The 12,888-nt window shown below is 40.0% G+C and overlaps 1 protein-coding gene across 1 annotated transcript; it reads left to right on the forward strand.

Annotated features, from left to right (window-relative positions):
* Positions 1 to 2,322: 2,322 nt before the first annotated feature.
* Positions 2,323 to 11,157, forward strand: etfbkmt (electron transfer flavoprotein subunit beta lysine methyltransferase). The gene is given in 4 exon segments (XM_083916926.1): positions 2,323 to 2,766; positions 2,851 to 2,981; positions 10,627 to 10,899; positions 10,902 to 11,157. Coding segments are annotated over 4 exon segments (750 nt in total). The 5' UTR covers positions 2,323 to 2,485; the 3' UTR covers positions 10,967 to 11,157.
* The last annotated feature ends 1,731 nt before the right edge of the window (positions 11,158 to 12,888 follow it).

The raw sequence follows: 12,888 nt of genomic DNA on the forward strand, positions 1-12,888 counted from the left end.
TTTTTCATTTTACACACAGGCCCAAAATACATGCACAGACAGGACCTATATACATGCAACCAATGGAGAGATGTTAGAGTGAGGAGGCTGCCAGTGGTCCGGCGCCCCGAGCAGTTGGGGGTTCAGTGCCTTGCTCAACAGCACCTCGGCAGTGCCCAGGAGATGAACTGGCACCTCTCCAGCCACCAGTCCACACTCGAGTCAACACAGGGACTCGAACGAGCAACCCTTCGGTTCCCAGCCCAGTCACCTATGGACTGAGCTACTACCGCCCCGTGTCTGCAGCTTGCATTCCTGTAAACTCCTTAAATGGACAGGAGGATACATTTACTGCAGTAAAGAAGGTTGTGGAGTGTTTCACTCAACTGATAGCACAGATGAAAGGTTTGGTGATTCATTTGGTTTATCGGGGGAAGTGGCACCTTTATTTCATGAAGGAATGCCAGTTGCGGCTGTCTAGTCACAGAGGTCATCAAAAGAGAGGAGCGGAGGCAGGGGAAGATATAGATGAATATTTTAGTGTAAACCTAAGAGATTTAAGAAAAAGAATATACGTTTACCTTGCCTGACATGTGATTTTCACATTAAATTAGTCAGCTGTGCCAGTTTGTCTGAGAGGGAATATGTGACACAGACCCATATGGAGCATCATCTGTCAGTGTACTGTCTTAATCAAAGTATAGTGTCTTCTGGGAGAGATTTAGCTTAAGTTATACTTACATAACCATTCACATAAAAGGAAACTGTTGTATGACTTCAAGGAGAGACTGACATCAAAGATGACAAATGCAGGATCTTCTGTTACGGCAGTTTATTGCAATGTACTGGGAGACACACACAAGTTGTTCTCTTTGAACTCAGATCAGACCACGTGGTATATACTCAAACTTCATACAGCATACAAAGATTTACAGATGTACCAATATGGTTATGCAAGTTATTGAACACACTTTGTGGCACCAAGTTGAAATATGACCTGTTAGAGTATAGACTAGGGTCCTGTTGAACATGGGCACTTACTTGGCCCACTTTCAATGTGATTGACACACACAGAAACAATCATTATACGATAAGAATTTCATTATACTCACTATATACGTGGTGACTAGTTCTTAAAAGTAGGCTGGAGTCAGGTTTTCTTTCTTTGTATGACTAAATAAGAAAAGGCCTTGTTAGAAAGGGATGTTTAATATCTTAATATCTTATCTGTTGAGTACATTGTGGAGAGCAGTCCTTTAGCCGAAGTCATCATTGTGTCTAAATTGCTTTGGGAGCTCAAGGTTGCAATTCCCGTGTGAAATGAAGTCACCACCTGCCGGCACTGATAGACAGCAGCCATCTGTAAAAACAATCCCTGTGCAGATGTGTGGGTGTGTTGGTTCAGGCCACAGGGGTCAGCTCCAGGTGACACTTTTAGAGGCATCTCTCACACGTCTCCTAGCAGCGAAGGAGAAATAAGAGAAATCTATTTCAGCAAATATACTTTTGTTTTAACAACGACACATTCAATGAGGTGGTCATAACAAAGTGCACCAGTCTTATCTTTCGTCTAGAGAGCAGCGTGTTCTCATTCGTCTGTGTGAGAACAAAGAGAGAAGAGCTTTTCACAGGAAATCCATTTAAAGATCTTATTGAAGGCCAAACTGACCTGCAAGCTTCCCTTCACACTCAGGGGCTGAGACATGCAACACAGCCTATAGGCAATATATGGATATAAAAAGGAAACATGTGCTGTAAGCAGAAAATAGGGATTTTGTTACAAAACTCCAGACATACAAACAACATATATTATACAGACCCAAAATGTATTAGAAAGATAAGATATATGTTTAGCCTGCATAATATTTCTTGTCAGGAGTTTTATGTTGTTGTTTTTTTTGGTTTTTGCATGTCCAGGTCCCACGTTGGATTTAATCTGTGTAATGTTTTTATCTTCTTTTTTGTGAAAATTTGGACAGAAATGTTATGTGTATGTCTTTGATGGGAAACTTTGATCAAATCAAATTAGAATTAGAATGATCTCAAGTTGAATGAGAGATTTGATGGTTTTGTCTTATTTTCGTAAAAAGAAAACCAATGTAAAATGGTCGTTATTGTGGCTATGCCTGATCTAGCCTTTGATGTGTGTAAGAGCCAACTCTTAATAGAGTAGCTGAAAAATAACTAGTAATCAGAAAACGCATACTGTGAAGGAATCTTTTTTGAGCGGAACGTTTGTTGGGTGCCTCGTTTTCAGGAGTGCAATGGAATTCTTGTCCGACGCTATTATGCGTCCGTGTGGAAACACCCTCAGTTAGAGCAGTACGGGGATTAAACGAATGTTTGGTCTTTTATCGGTCAGTGTTGTGGTGTTTAGAGAGTTTGCTCTTTACAGACACCGTCAAATGATTGTTGAGACGTTAAAAGAAGCTAATAACGTTATAATGCGGCTAACTTGACTAGCTAACGTTAGCTGAGCAGACAGGTTTGCAGTAAATGTAGGATAATGTTGGGACTTTTCACGCCCCAAACTCGTTACGTTAAACTATTTGTCAAAGCTTTGAGACAGACAAACAGGCCTGTATGTCTCTCATTCAGCTCTGAGTGTGATATACGGACGTTTATTTCAGAGAACACAGAGATATCTGGGGAGCAGAGTCTGACCCCGGAGGTCAAACTGAGACTTTTCACCCCAAACTGCAGATTCTGGAGAGAAAGAGCAGAGCTGTGGCCCTTTGATGACCCCTACTGGGCCATATACTGGCCAGGAGGACAGGCTCTCTCAAGGTCATATTTGATCCCCACAATTAACATGTTTTTATGTGTGTGCGGCACCGATGTTAAGTCTCATCTAGGGCCACCTCTGTGCAGGTATCTGCTGGATAACCCTGCAGTGTGTCGGGGTAAGAAGGTCCTGGATCTGGGGAGCGGCTGCGGAGCCTCATCCATCGCTGCAAAACTTTGTGGTGCTGCCCATGTAGTTGCCAATGACATTGACACTGGTATGCATCTATATTTATTTTGACTTTTCAGCTGGTTTTCCAGCAGGGGTTGTAGCCAATTCAGTGGTCCGTCAAGTCCATCGGCAGTGGTACGGCCCAGTCTGTCGGTGGTTTTGTTTCATTTGAGACAAATAAACAGCACAAGTCATATAATTTTATCTATATAGCCTATGAAAGTATTTATTTGTTGATTCGGCCTAGATTTTTATACGGACTGTCTATTTACACCGGGTGTGGTTGGTGACTGATGGGGCTCACCTCAAGAACTCCTACAATCTAACTCACCCCAAATATTTCTAATCGATCCCACATATGTTATTTTTATGTTGAAGGAACTTACAAGACAACTTTATTTTGAGTAAAATTAATCAGTTAATCATTCAATAAACTAAAGATAACTCACATAATCTCACAGATCTGTGATCACACAATGTATTATTCCATCTTTCTCTGACCACAGACATGCCAAACTGAGCAAACTGCCATAAAGCCCAGATTTGTGGAGGGGTGCAGTGATGGTTGACTTTCTAGAACTATCTCCCCACTGAATCTCTGGAGCTCATCCACAGTGATCTTTGGGTTCTTCTCCCCTGAATGCTCAGTTTGGCAGGGCGGCCAGCTCTAGGAAGAGTTCTGGTCGTCCCAAACTTCTTCCATTGAAGGAATATGGAGACCACTGTGTTCTTAGGAACCTGAACTGCAGCAGAAGTTCTTTAGTGACCTCGGCCTGATCTGTGCCTTAACACAATTCTGTCTCTGTGCTCTTCAGGGGGTTCCTTTGACCTCATGATTCTCATTTGCTCTGACATGCGCTGTAAGGTCTTATATAGACAGGTGTGTGCCTTTTCTAAAAAAGTACAATCAATGTAATTAAACACAGCTGGACTCCATTAAAGGAGAAGATCCAGCTCAAGGATGATCAGAAGAAATGGACAGCACCTCAGTTAAATATACTAGCGTCACAGCAAAGGGTCTGAATACTTACGGCCATATATCAGTTTTTGTTTTTTAATAATTTTGCACAAAATTCTACAATTCTGTGTTTTTCTATCAAAATGGGATGATGTGTGTACATGAATTAAGGGGGAAAAATCCACTCAATCATTTAAGTACCCACTGTATGTGGAATGATTATATTGGGTATTGGACCCTAAACAAGAAACTATGCTGACCTAAGTGAAGCTAAGGTCAGCCTTATGAGCTTTACCAGATGAACAAGTCATTCCTACGAGACAGAGAGTTTATATTGCTCTGAACGTAAATGGCCTCAATCTCACCTTGGGAGACACTGTGTCATATAACCATAAGCCTAAAGATGTAAAGCCCCTTTCAAATAATACAGCATAATTTATAATAATAAATAAAATGAAAGTAATTTTCACTCTCAATCATTTTATAAGATTACAGAGCAGACATGAGTTGTTTTGTGACCTTGGGGCACAAACATTGAGCGATATCTTCATGTGAGAGTGAGTGTTTCAGTGATCAAATATATATATGTTTTAATTTCCAGTATAGAAAAATACAAAAGATCTTGTTAAAATATAATAGATTTAAAAAGATTGGAATTTGGTCCTCAGTGAAAAGTGTGTCCATAGTTGTCAGGTTCAAGCAACTTAAAACATCCAAAACTTAACAAAAGAGAGAAAGACAAGAGTTATATGTTTTACTTGCAAGGAGAACAGACAGATATGTGTTCAGTTACAATCTCCTACCGCTCTGAGGCACACTCTGCCGAGTCCTTTTTTATTTACTTTCGGTGGTTCCAAAATACAATTAGTTACAACTCTTAAGGTGAGGGGGCACACAGCTGCAACTCAAGACAAATGGACAATTCATTGTCTTTATGACTTTACAACTCTAAGGAAGCCTTATAACATGTCCTGTCATTAATCAGTTGAGCAGGGTCTGTGTTTTCACAGATACCTTTTTGGTGACTCATCAACAGTCACGCTTATTTGATTTCTTTGACCTGCAAAACAACTCTGCACAAATCGGCTATACACACACACCAAGTAATGTTAGATTAAATGTAAAGATAATTGGAGTAAATATGGGATTACTTTATGTACAATTATTCTAACAATAATTATCTCAATATTTTAGTTACCCATCAAATTAATGCTTTAAAAAACATCACACACAGAGCCACTGTTATTTATCCAGAAAAAAACTAAAGGGCAGATTGGTTAAGGTATAATATGAGATACAGTTCCACTTGAAATTCTGTTCTGATATTGTTTCGAATGTGCATTTGGATGAGACACATAAAAATATTTCCACCTCCACAGAATGTAATATTCTTGTATAGCTTTCACAATTAGCTGTTTATCATCTCCGCCTCATGGACGGAGTGAAGCCGCACAGCTGTAGTTTTACTGTAACAACAAAAACAGCAGATGAAGTTTGTCACAGAATGAAAGGAACTGAGGAAATAAAGAATAATATTACAATGTTAAGCTACAACTGGCACCTTCCTGAGAAGAGAAGAAGCAAAACAAAGAAAGTCACATAAAATGGAGCGCTGTCTCAAGGACCAAGGACCATCTTATCTGTTATGGCGCCAGAATAGTAAAACAACCTTTTTTACAGCCTTTTGGAGATATACCAAAAACAATCACAGACATATCCTTAAAACTGATAACGTTAAGGCGTCTCATCATATTGTTTTTCCAACAAGAGACTTGAGGTTGAATCAGATGAAATCAGGATTTGTCTGAACAAGGAAATTATATCAAATCTTTCCTTTATTACATGTTTGAGGGGTTGTTCAAACTAATGCATTTAAACACTCTTTGTTTGTTAAAAAGGTTCCTTCAAAAAGCTAAGCTTGTATGTCCCCTGTGTCAAATCGGCACAGCTCAAATCTCTCAAAACCTTAGTACCTCTTGTTAGCTAATCACTATACCATATGATTCTTTACCTAAAAGCTGCTCCTGTGTCGGTCTTGTGCTGCTGATGCTGATCTGAATGCTTCTGCCTCGATCTTCATCAATTATAACCCAACCCAAGCTTTGTTTTTCATAAGAAAAACACAAGATAACCCCTAAAACAAAGACCCCCTTAAATAATACAGCCTTTCTTTTTTAAATGATTTAAAATACTAACGTCTGCCCTGTGGCTGTTTGCATTATTACTTTGATGATAATCAGTTAGTTTGGTAGCATTCTTTAAAATAGTTTTAGTTTAAACATAACAGAAATAAATGATGATGATGATCTTTTGCAATATTTATATATATTTTGAATGTTGTATATGTGAGATTATTAAGCCAGAATTAAGAATGCAGTGTTTTGTGTAAAGACTAAAGAGCTTCCAACATTGATACAGGGTCAGCTTTATTTGCTTAGTAAGTGTGAACACATACAAGGAATTGAACTGTTTTTTTAAGCTAAAACCAAGGACAACAAAGATAAACAGGATAAACAATTGACCATTATACTAGACTAATATTTTAAAAAGTATCTTCAAATATAAATATTGATTTCCAACTGGTGGGGCAATTCTAATTAACATAATTATACTGTAAGAAGTTTGGTTTAATTAAATACAACAAAAGACAATCAGAATTCAGAGTTCAGGCGTCTGAAAAAAACATAGGGTAACACACAGCGTATATAGGTTAGACAAGACAGTAAGGTTATCTGGAAAGAGGGTCACAACCAAAGAAAAACAGGATCCACAGAATTATCTGTCAGATGCATTGTCTCATGACAATACCAGTCAGTGTAGATGATACAGAGAATGCACATGTGACTGACTGTTCCTGTGGTTGAAGGTTCAACATGCTGTCTGTGTCAGCTGACAGGGAAATGCATCCTTTCACAAACACATACAAACAAATGATTTAAACAGATGATAAACGGACACAATGCTGATCCTATTCTTTGAGCAGTGTGAAACAGGTCAGTGTGAAGGGGTGAGCAGGAGGCAGGATGTGAAGGTAGACGTTTGATGTCTAGCGGGGGAGGGTTGTGGAGGTGGGCTTATCGAACCTGCAGTAAAAAAAAATTTGGGTCGTCTGCCCGTTTCAAGTCTGCGCTGAGCACCTGCAAAAAAAGCACAGACACTGGGCCAAGAGTACCATGATAACATTCAAAACACAAGATTCATAGTGATTTCTTAGGGGTTTCTATAACATGAAAAATACTTTCTTAGACACACTTGTAATATAGCTGTAGATGCAACCGGCATCCCAAAGATGATTGTTCATTTCTGGATTAATGTTAACTTTCAGTTTGATTATGAGAAGGCCTGTGAAAGAAATTCTCTGGAGTCCTCAGTGTTTCTCAAATCAGGTCTTTACTAAAACTGTATGCATAACAGGAGAGGCGTCCTACCAACAGCCGGGTCTCCAACAATCTCTGCTCTTCTCCATGTCCCTTCAGCTGATATACACTCACATCAAAGCACCTTACAAACACAAGGACATCAAACTAACAAAAATACACTACCCAATGTTTATGACCCCAGTGGATGTTATCAGTGTTTTACGACCACCACTTATTCACAGCTTGACTGTAATGTTAATCAACATACAGAAACCAAGGTTTTACATTATAAATTAAAAAACACTTACAAAGAAAGAAAAAATCCTGGTTATTTTCCAGAGGCCTACGCCATATCAAACATAGGAAAAGACTAGGCCCGAAAGCCTGGTAGCCTTTGTACCTAAGCGCATGGTCACAGACAAAGAACTGCCATGCAACTCTCCCCCAACAGGTCACACCCAGGTGTGAACTCTCCAAGGGACACCAAAATGTCAGTCCATTGGCTGACCTGACATCTAGTGATGATATCACCATCATGTCTATAAAACTGTAGGACACCCTCCTGGTCACTCTCTTTCTTGGATTCTCTTCTTGGATCCTCTTTCTTGAAATCTCTTCGCTCGAGTCAACTCTCTCCTGCTGGATCCAGGGACCAGCTGCCTGCTGCCCCTAGGCCCTGAACATGCCCCTAGGCCCTGAACATGGCCTGTTTGGAGTAGGATCATCAGCCAGGTTAACCAACCCAACCCAATTGAGCATTACAAAGAGCGATTTGATTCCTCTTTTGTCTAAGAGCAAACGACAAGGACAAGCCTTTTTTTTTTCAACCAGCGTCCTTCACAAGGACCAGACATTGGCTTTGTCACAACTAATCTTTCCTAGCTCATGGACTAGTAACTAACACCAACTGGGGCATCATTACATGTTATAAGACTTTATGAACGGCTAAGCACAGAACTGTGACTTTGTTACGACTGATGTTTAATGATGATTATGTGTGACTGCGTTGATTCAGTTAAGTTGAGGATGTTTTGTTAGCAATGCTCCACACGCACTAACACTCTTTTATCTATAACTTATTTGAACAGACTACACACACTCATACCTTGAATTTCAACTTCTGAGATCTGCAGCCTGCTGGCTTTTGTGTGACTTATGTTCACACAATCTCGGCAGGGGTCCAAGCCCCACACCCCTCCTCCTTCTCTTTGTCTCATTGACACACACACACACACACACACACACACACACACACACACACACACTGGCTACCCTGAGTTCATTAACACATTGAACTTAAGTGAGTTTAGTAGAGAAATAGACTCACTTCTCAGTGACACGTCTGAGAACCACAACCACTGCATAAACGCATGGCCCAACACAGGAGAGCTCGGGCTAGGAGAAAGCCCACTCCTTTGATGACAACAATGTCCACATCCTGGACAGAGAGGACAGATGCTTTGAAAGAGGAGTAAAAGAAGCCATCTATGCAAAAGTAGAGAAACCATTGCTAAACAGAGGAGGAGGTCTGAGACACCACTTATCTCCAATTTACAATGCTGCCCTTTCATCCCTTCCCATGAGATCCAACAATCTAACCTCAAAGAAGAACTGTTCACAAAAGCCTCCTGTGGCTCCAACGACTGTCGTTCAGACTCAATAGAGCACTAACAAAGCCGAAACCATCTTCCCACCGACGACTACCACTCTAACAACGGTCATTGGGACTTGGGGCACAAAGGGTTCCAGTGACATCATCGGCCTTGTGAGAGGTTAAATACCTGGATCTCCACACCAGCTAGCTGGACCAGTCCCAGCCTGGTCAGATGCATAAATGAACTGATGAAGCCTCTTGGATGAGAGGTGAAACGTCTTCCTTGACAAATTCAAGTCCAGTTGCTTTTGACTGAAATTGCTTTGAGGGGACTTAAATGTTCACACAATCTCTGAAGGGGTCCAAGCCCCACATCCCTCCTCCTTCTCTCCTCTTTGGCTCATTGACACACACACACACACTCACAAAGCTTAGCTTAGTTTAGCTTTAGTTTATTGTGTGTTTAGTTTGTGCATTTATTAATTTGTTAATAAATGTTTTTGTTTACAATATGTCGGTTCATTTAATATTACACAATGATGAATGTGCCAGCCTCTTCTAAGAAATTAACTCTACTGAATAAACTATTACATTTATTGGTGTTCAACCCTTAATAAGTAGTTTAATAAATTTAATGAGACTTTTATTTTAGTTGTCACTGTCTGTGACGGGGGGTGCCCCGAGGAACCCTGGTTTAACTAGAGTCATTTTTATTATCTTTGATAATTATTGGTGATAGCTAATATTTACTTGATAAACGATACGTTTATTGAGAAATCTCAATCAACTCAGTCAAAGCCCTACATTTAATTGGTTCTCCATCTGAGGTTTTTAATAAATTTAAATTATTCTTTATACATTTTTTTTTAATATTTCATTTGATAGTCACACTTTTGATCCTAGAGTACCTACATAGCTCTATGGTCTTTTTGAAAGATTCAGCTAACAGACAAAGCCAGTGAATGAGTACGTAGGTTGGCTTATGCAGAGGAAGCCAGTGGAGTAGGTGGTCCTTCAGTGTGGCCCAGTACACTCTGCCTAAAGAAGTAGGCCCAAACAGCCTCTGATGTGGTCTGAGTCCATCGGATATCAATTTCTCTACCTGAACTTCCCTGTAACACAGGGTTTATTAATATGTTATAGTATGTGCAGAAGGTTTTAGTCGGCACACACATCTTCACAAAAACGTATGTACTGTGTGTTTGGGGTCAAAGTCCAGATCAGTGTGTAGGGACCTCAGTTTGAACTGCTCCTGTATGAACACTCATTCCTGCTTTCTCTTTGGCCATCTGCTAAATCTCACAGGAGAGGAGTGTGAGATAAGAAGTTTTGTCTCTTGCAATGTAAAATAAGGAGTTGTTTTACTACACTTACCCTCCTGCTAGGATGATTAAAAACTGCACTCCGGAACATCTCCTCCCAGGATGGAGAACTCCCTTCCTTTTAAATCAACATCGACATCAGACTGCTAATTGAACTAAGGGATAGTCTCCCCTAGGGCGACAGAGTGACATCCAGTGGTAGGACAGGGTATGGACAGAAAAAGGACTCCTGATAAGTTGGAAAACGAATAAAAGTTCACTGTTTTATACTTTATGAAGAATATAAAATATTCTGTAACACATTTTAGCATCAGTCTTTCTGTTACGACAGATGTCACAATGTCAGAGAGTTCATCTAGGTCTGAAGTGGCAGATTGTCAAAACTGAGCTCAAGATAAGGCCAGCTGGTGACATTGAAAGTAAAGTACTAAATATCCCTGTTTCTAATTTTGTTACAGTTGCAGCCGTTGCGACCCACATGAACTGTGAGCTGAACGGCCTGGAGCCGCCGGTTTGTCTGACGAACAACATGATTGGTTCACAACCCGAAGGCTTTGACTTGATCCTCCTGGGTGACATGTTCTATGAGGAGGCCCTTGCCACCAGCCTTCACAGCTGGCTGGACAGCTGCATCAAAATGCAAGGCACCAAAGTCCTGATCGGAGACCCTGGAAGAGCCCAGTTTGAGGAACACGGCATACGACGACTCCTGCGTCAGCTAGCTCAGTTTGAGCTGTCAGAGAGGAGAACTACGGTCTAACCTGCAGCAGAGTCTGGTGCTATCATCCTGAACTCTGAGGATCAGAGGTTACCCCCTCTGATTTCTTACATGAATGTGATTAAGGTGTCACATGTGCTCACCGGCTGTGAGAGGTGCTATGCGATTACTTTATAGTTCTTTTCTACACTCAGTTGCCTTCCCAAAAACTATATTCTGATATGTTTTTAATATCAGGCCATATTGTAGTGAAAAGTACAATAGGAAATCTGCTGTACTCCTTTTAAGAGATTAGGAGTAATTTCCTCCCCCAAAAAATAAAAAGCTGTATGTATGGTCTATAGATGTTGTTTTTCAGCTCAGGGAAAAAATATTAAAGGAAAAACAGTCTGGTCCGAGACTTTGTGTCTTTAATAGAAAGCAGAAATCAGGGTTGAACTTAATAAGCGGGCATGGGTTGTCAGAACTGGCACTCAAACGTTGTCTTTTCTCCTACGTGAGTCTTTCCTTGCCATTCATAATTTTTGAACTTGTCATTAAACTAGAGGTCATTTGAGCAGTTTCAGTTAATCATTTAAGAATCAAATTCTTCATCATTGTGTTATCAAGCGACACGTGTGTTGTGGAAATTCTCTGCAATCGAGACATATTTTACATATAGGGGAATTGCTCTTTGCAAATGAGCTTGTTGAGCTGAGAGATACTGTGTCTTTTAGTGTGTCCTTGAGTGCATACACAGCATTACTTCTGTCTGAGAATTAATCTTGTTGTCCCTCTAGTTACAAGTTCATTCGCAGTTCCCACAGTAACTGACTGCCAACAACAGCCCCAACAAGTCTAACAAATGACTGAGTCAGACAACAATTGTGATGTTTTATGACCTTGGGGCAGAAACATTGAGCGATATCTGTGCGGGAAATATATAAAGTAAATAGATGCTTAAAAAATATCACACACAGAGGCACTAAACAGTTCTGTTATTCATCCAGAATAAAACTAAAGGGCAGGTCTGATGTCCATTATCAGATTGATGAAGATATAAGATACAGAGAAGTTCCACTTAAAATTCTGTTAGATATTGTTTCCAATGTGCAGTCGGATGAGACACAAAAATGACTTGAAAGAAGTGAAAGAAATTCTCTAGTCCTCAGTGTTTCTCAAATCATGTCTTTACTAAGCTGCATGCATACAGGAGAGAAGCTTCAAGCAACGCGTCAAATGTTCTCTAGCTTTCTCCGGATAGCTTCCGCATATATACACACACATCAAAGCACCTTACAAACACAAGAACATCAAAGTAACAATAACAACAAACACACTACCCAATTTTTATGACCCCAGTGGATGTTATCAATGTTTTACGACAAACAAATGTCACAATTTGCAACCCTCATGTTGACCCCTCTCCCCAATCTCAGCACTAATTCACAGCTTGACGGCTAGTTAATTGTGATCTTAATTAACATACAGAAAACCCAAGGCATTTCACACTATAGAATAAAACACAACTTAGAAAGAAGGAAAAAATTGTTATTTCCACACAACCTCCGCAGAATGTAATATTCTTGTATTGCTTTCACCTTTAGCTGTTTATCATCTCTGCCTCATGGACGGAGTGAAGCCACACAGCTGTAGTTTCACTGTAACAAAAAAAACAGCAGATGAAGTTTGTCACAGAATGAAAGGAACTGAGGAAATAAAGATATAATATAACAATGTTAAGCTGCAACTGGCACCTTCCTGAGAAGAGAAGAAGCAAAACAAAGCAAGTCACATAAAATGGAGCGCTGTCTCAAGGACCAAGGACCATCTTATCTGTTATGGTGCCAGAATAGTTAAACAACCTTTTTTAGATAAAACAATCACAGACGTATCCATAAAATCCAGAACTACTGGTAACATTAAAGCATCTCATCATTTTGTTTGTCCAACAAGAGACTTGAGATCAAATCTAATGAAATCAGGATTGGTCTGAACAGAGAAATGATATGAAATATTTCCT

Source organism: Echiichthys vipera (genome assembly GCF_963691815.1).
Source record: "Echiichthys vipera genome assembly, chromosome: 7".
Classification (NCBI taxonomy): Eukaryota; Metazoa; Chordata; class Actinopteri; order Perciformes; family Trachinidae; genus Echiichthys; species Echiichthys vipera.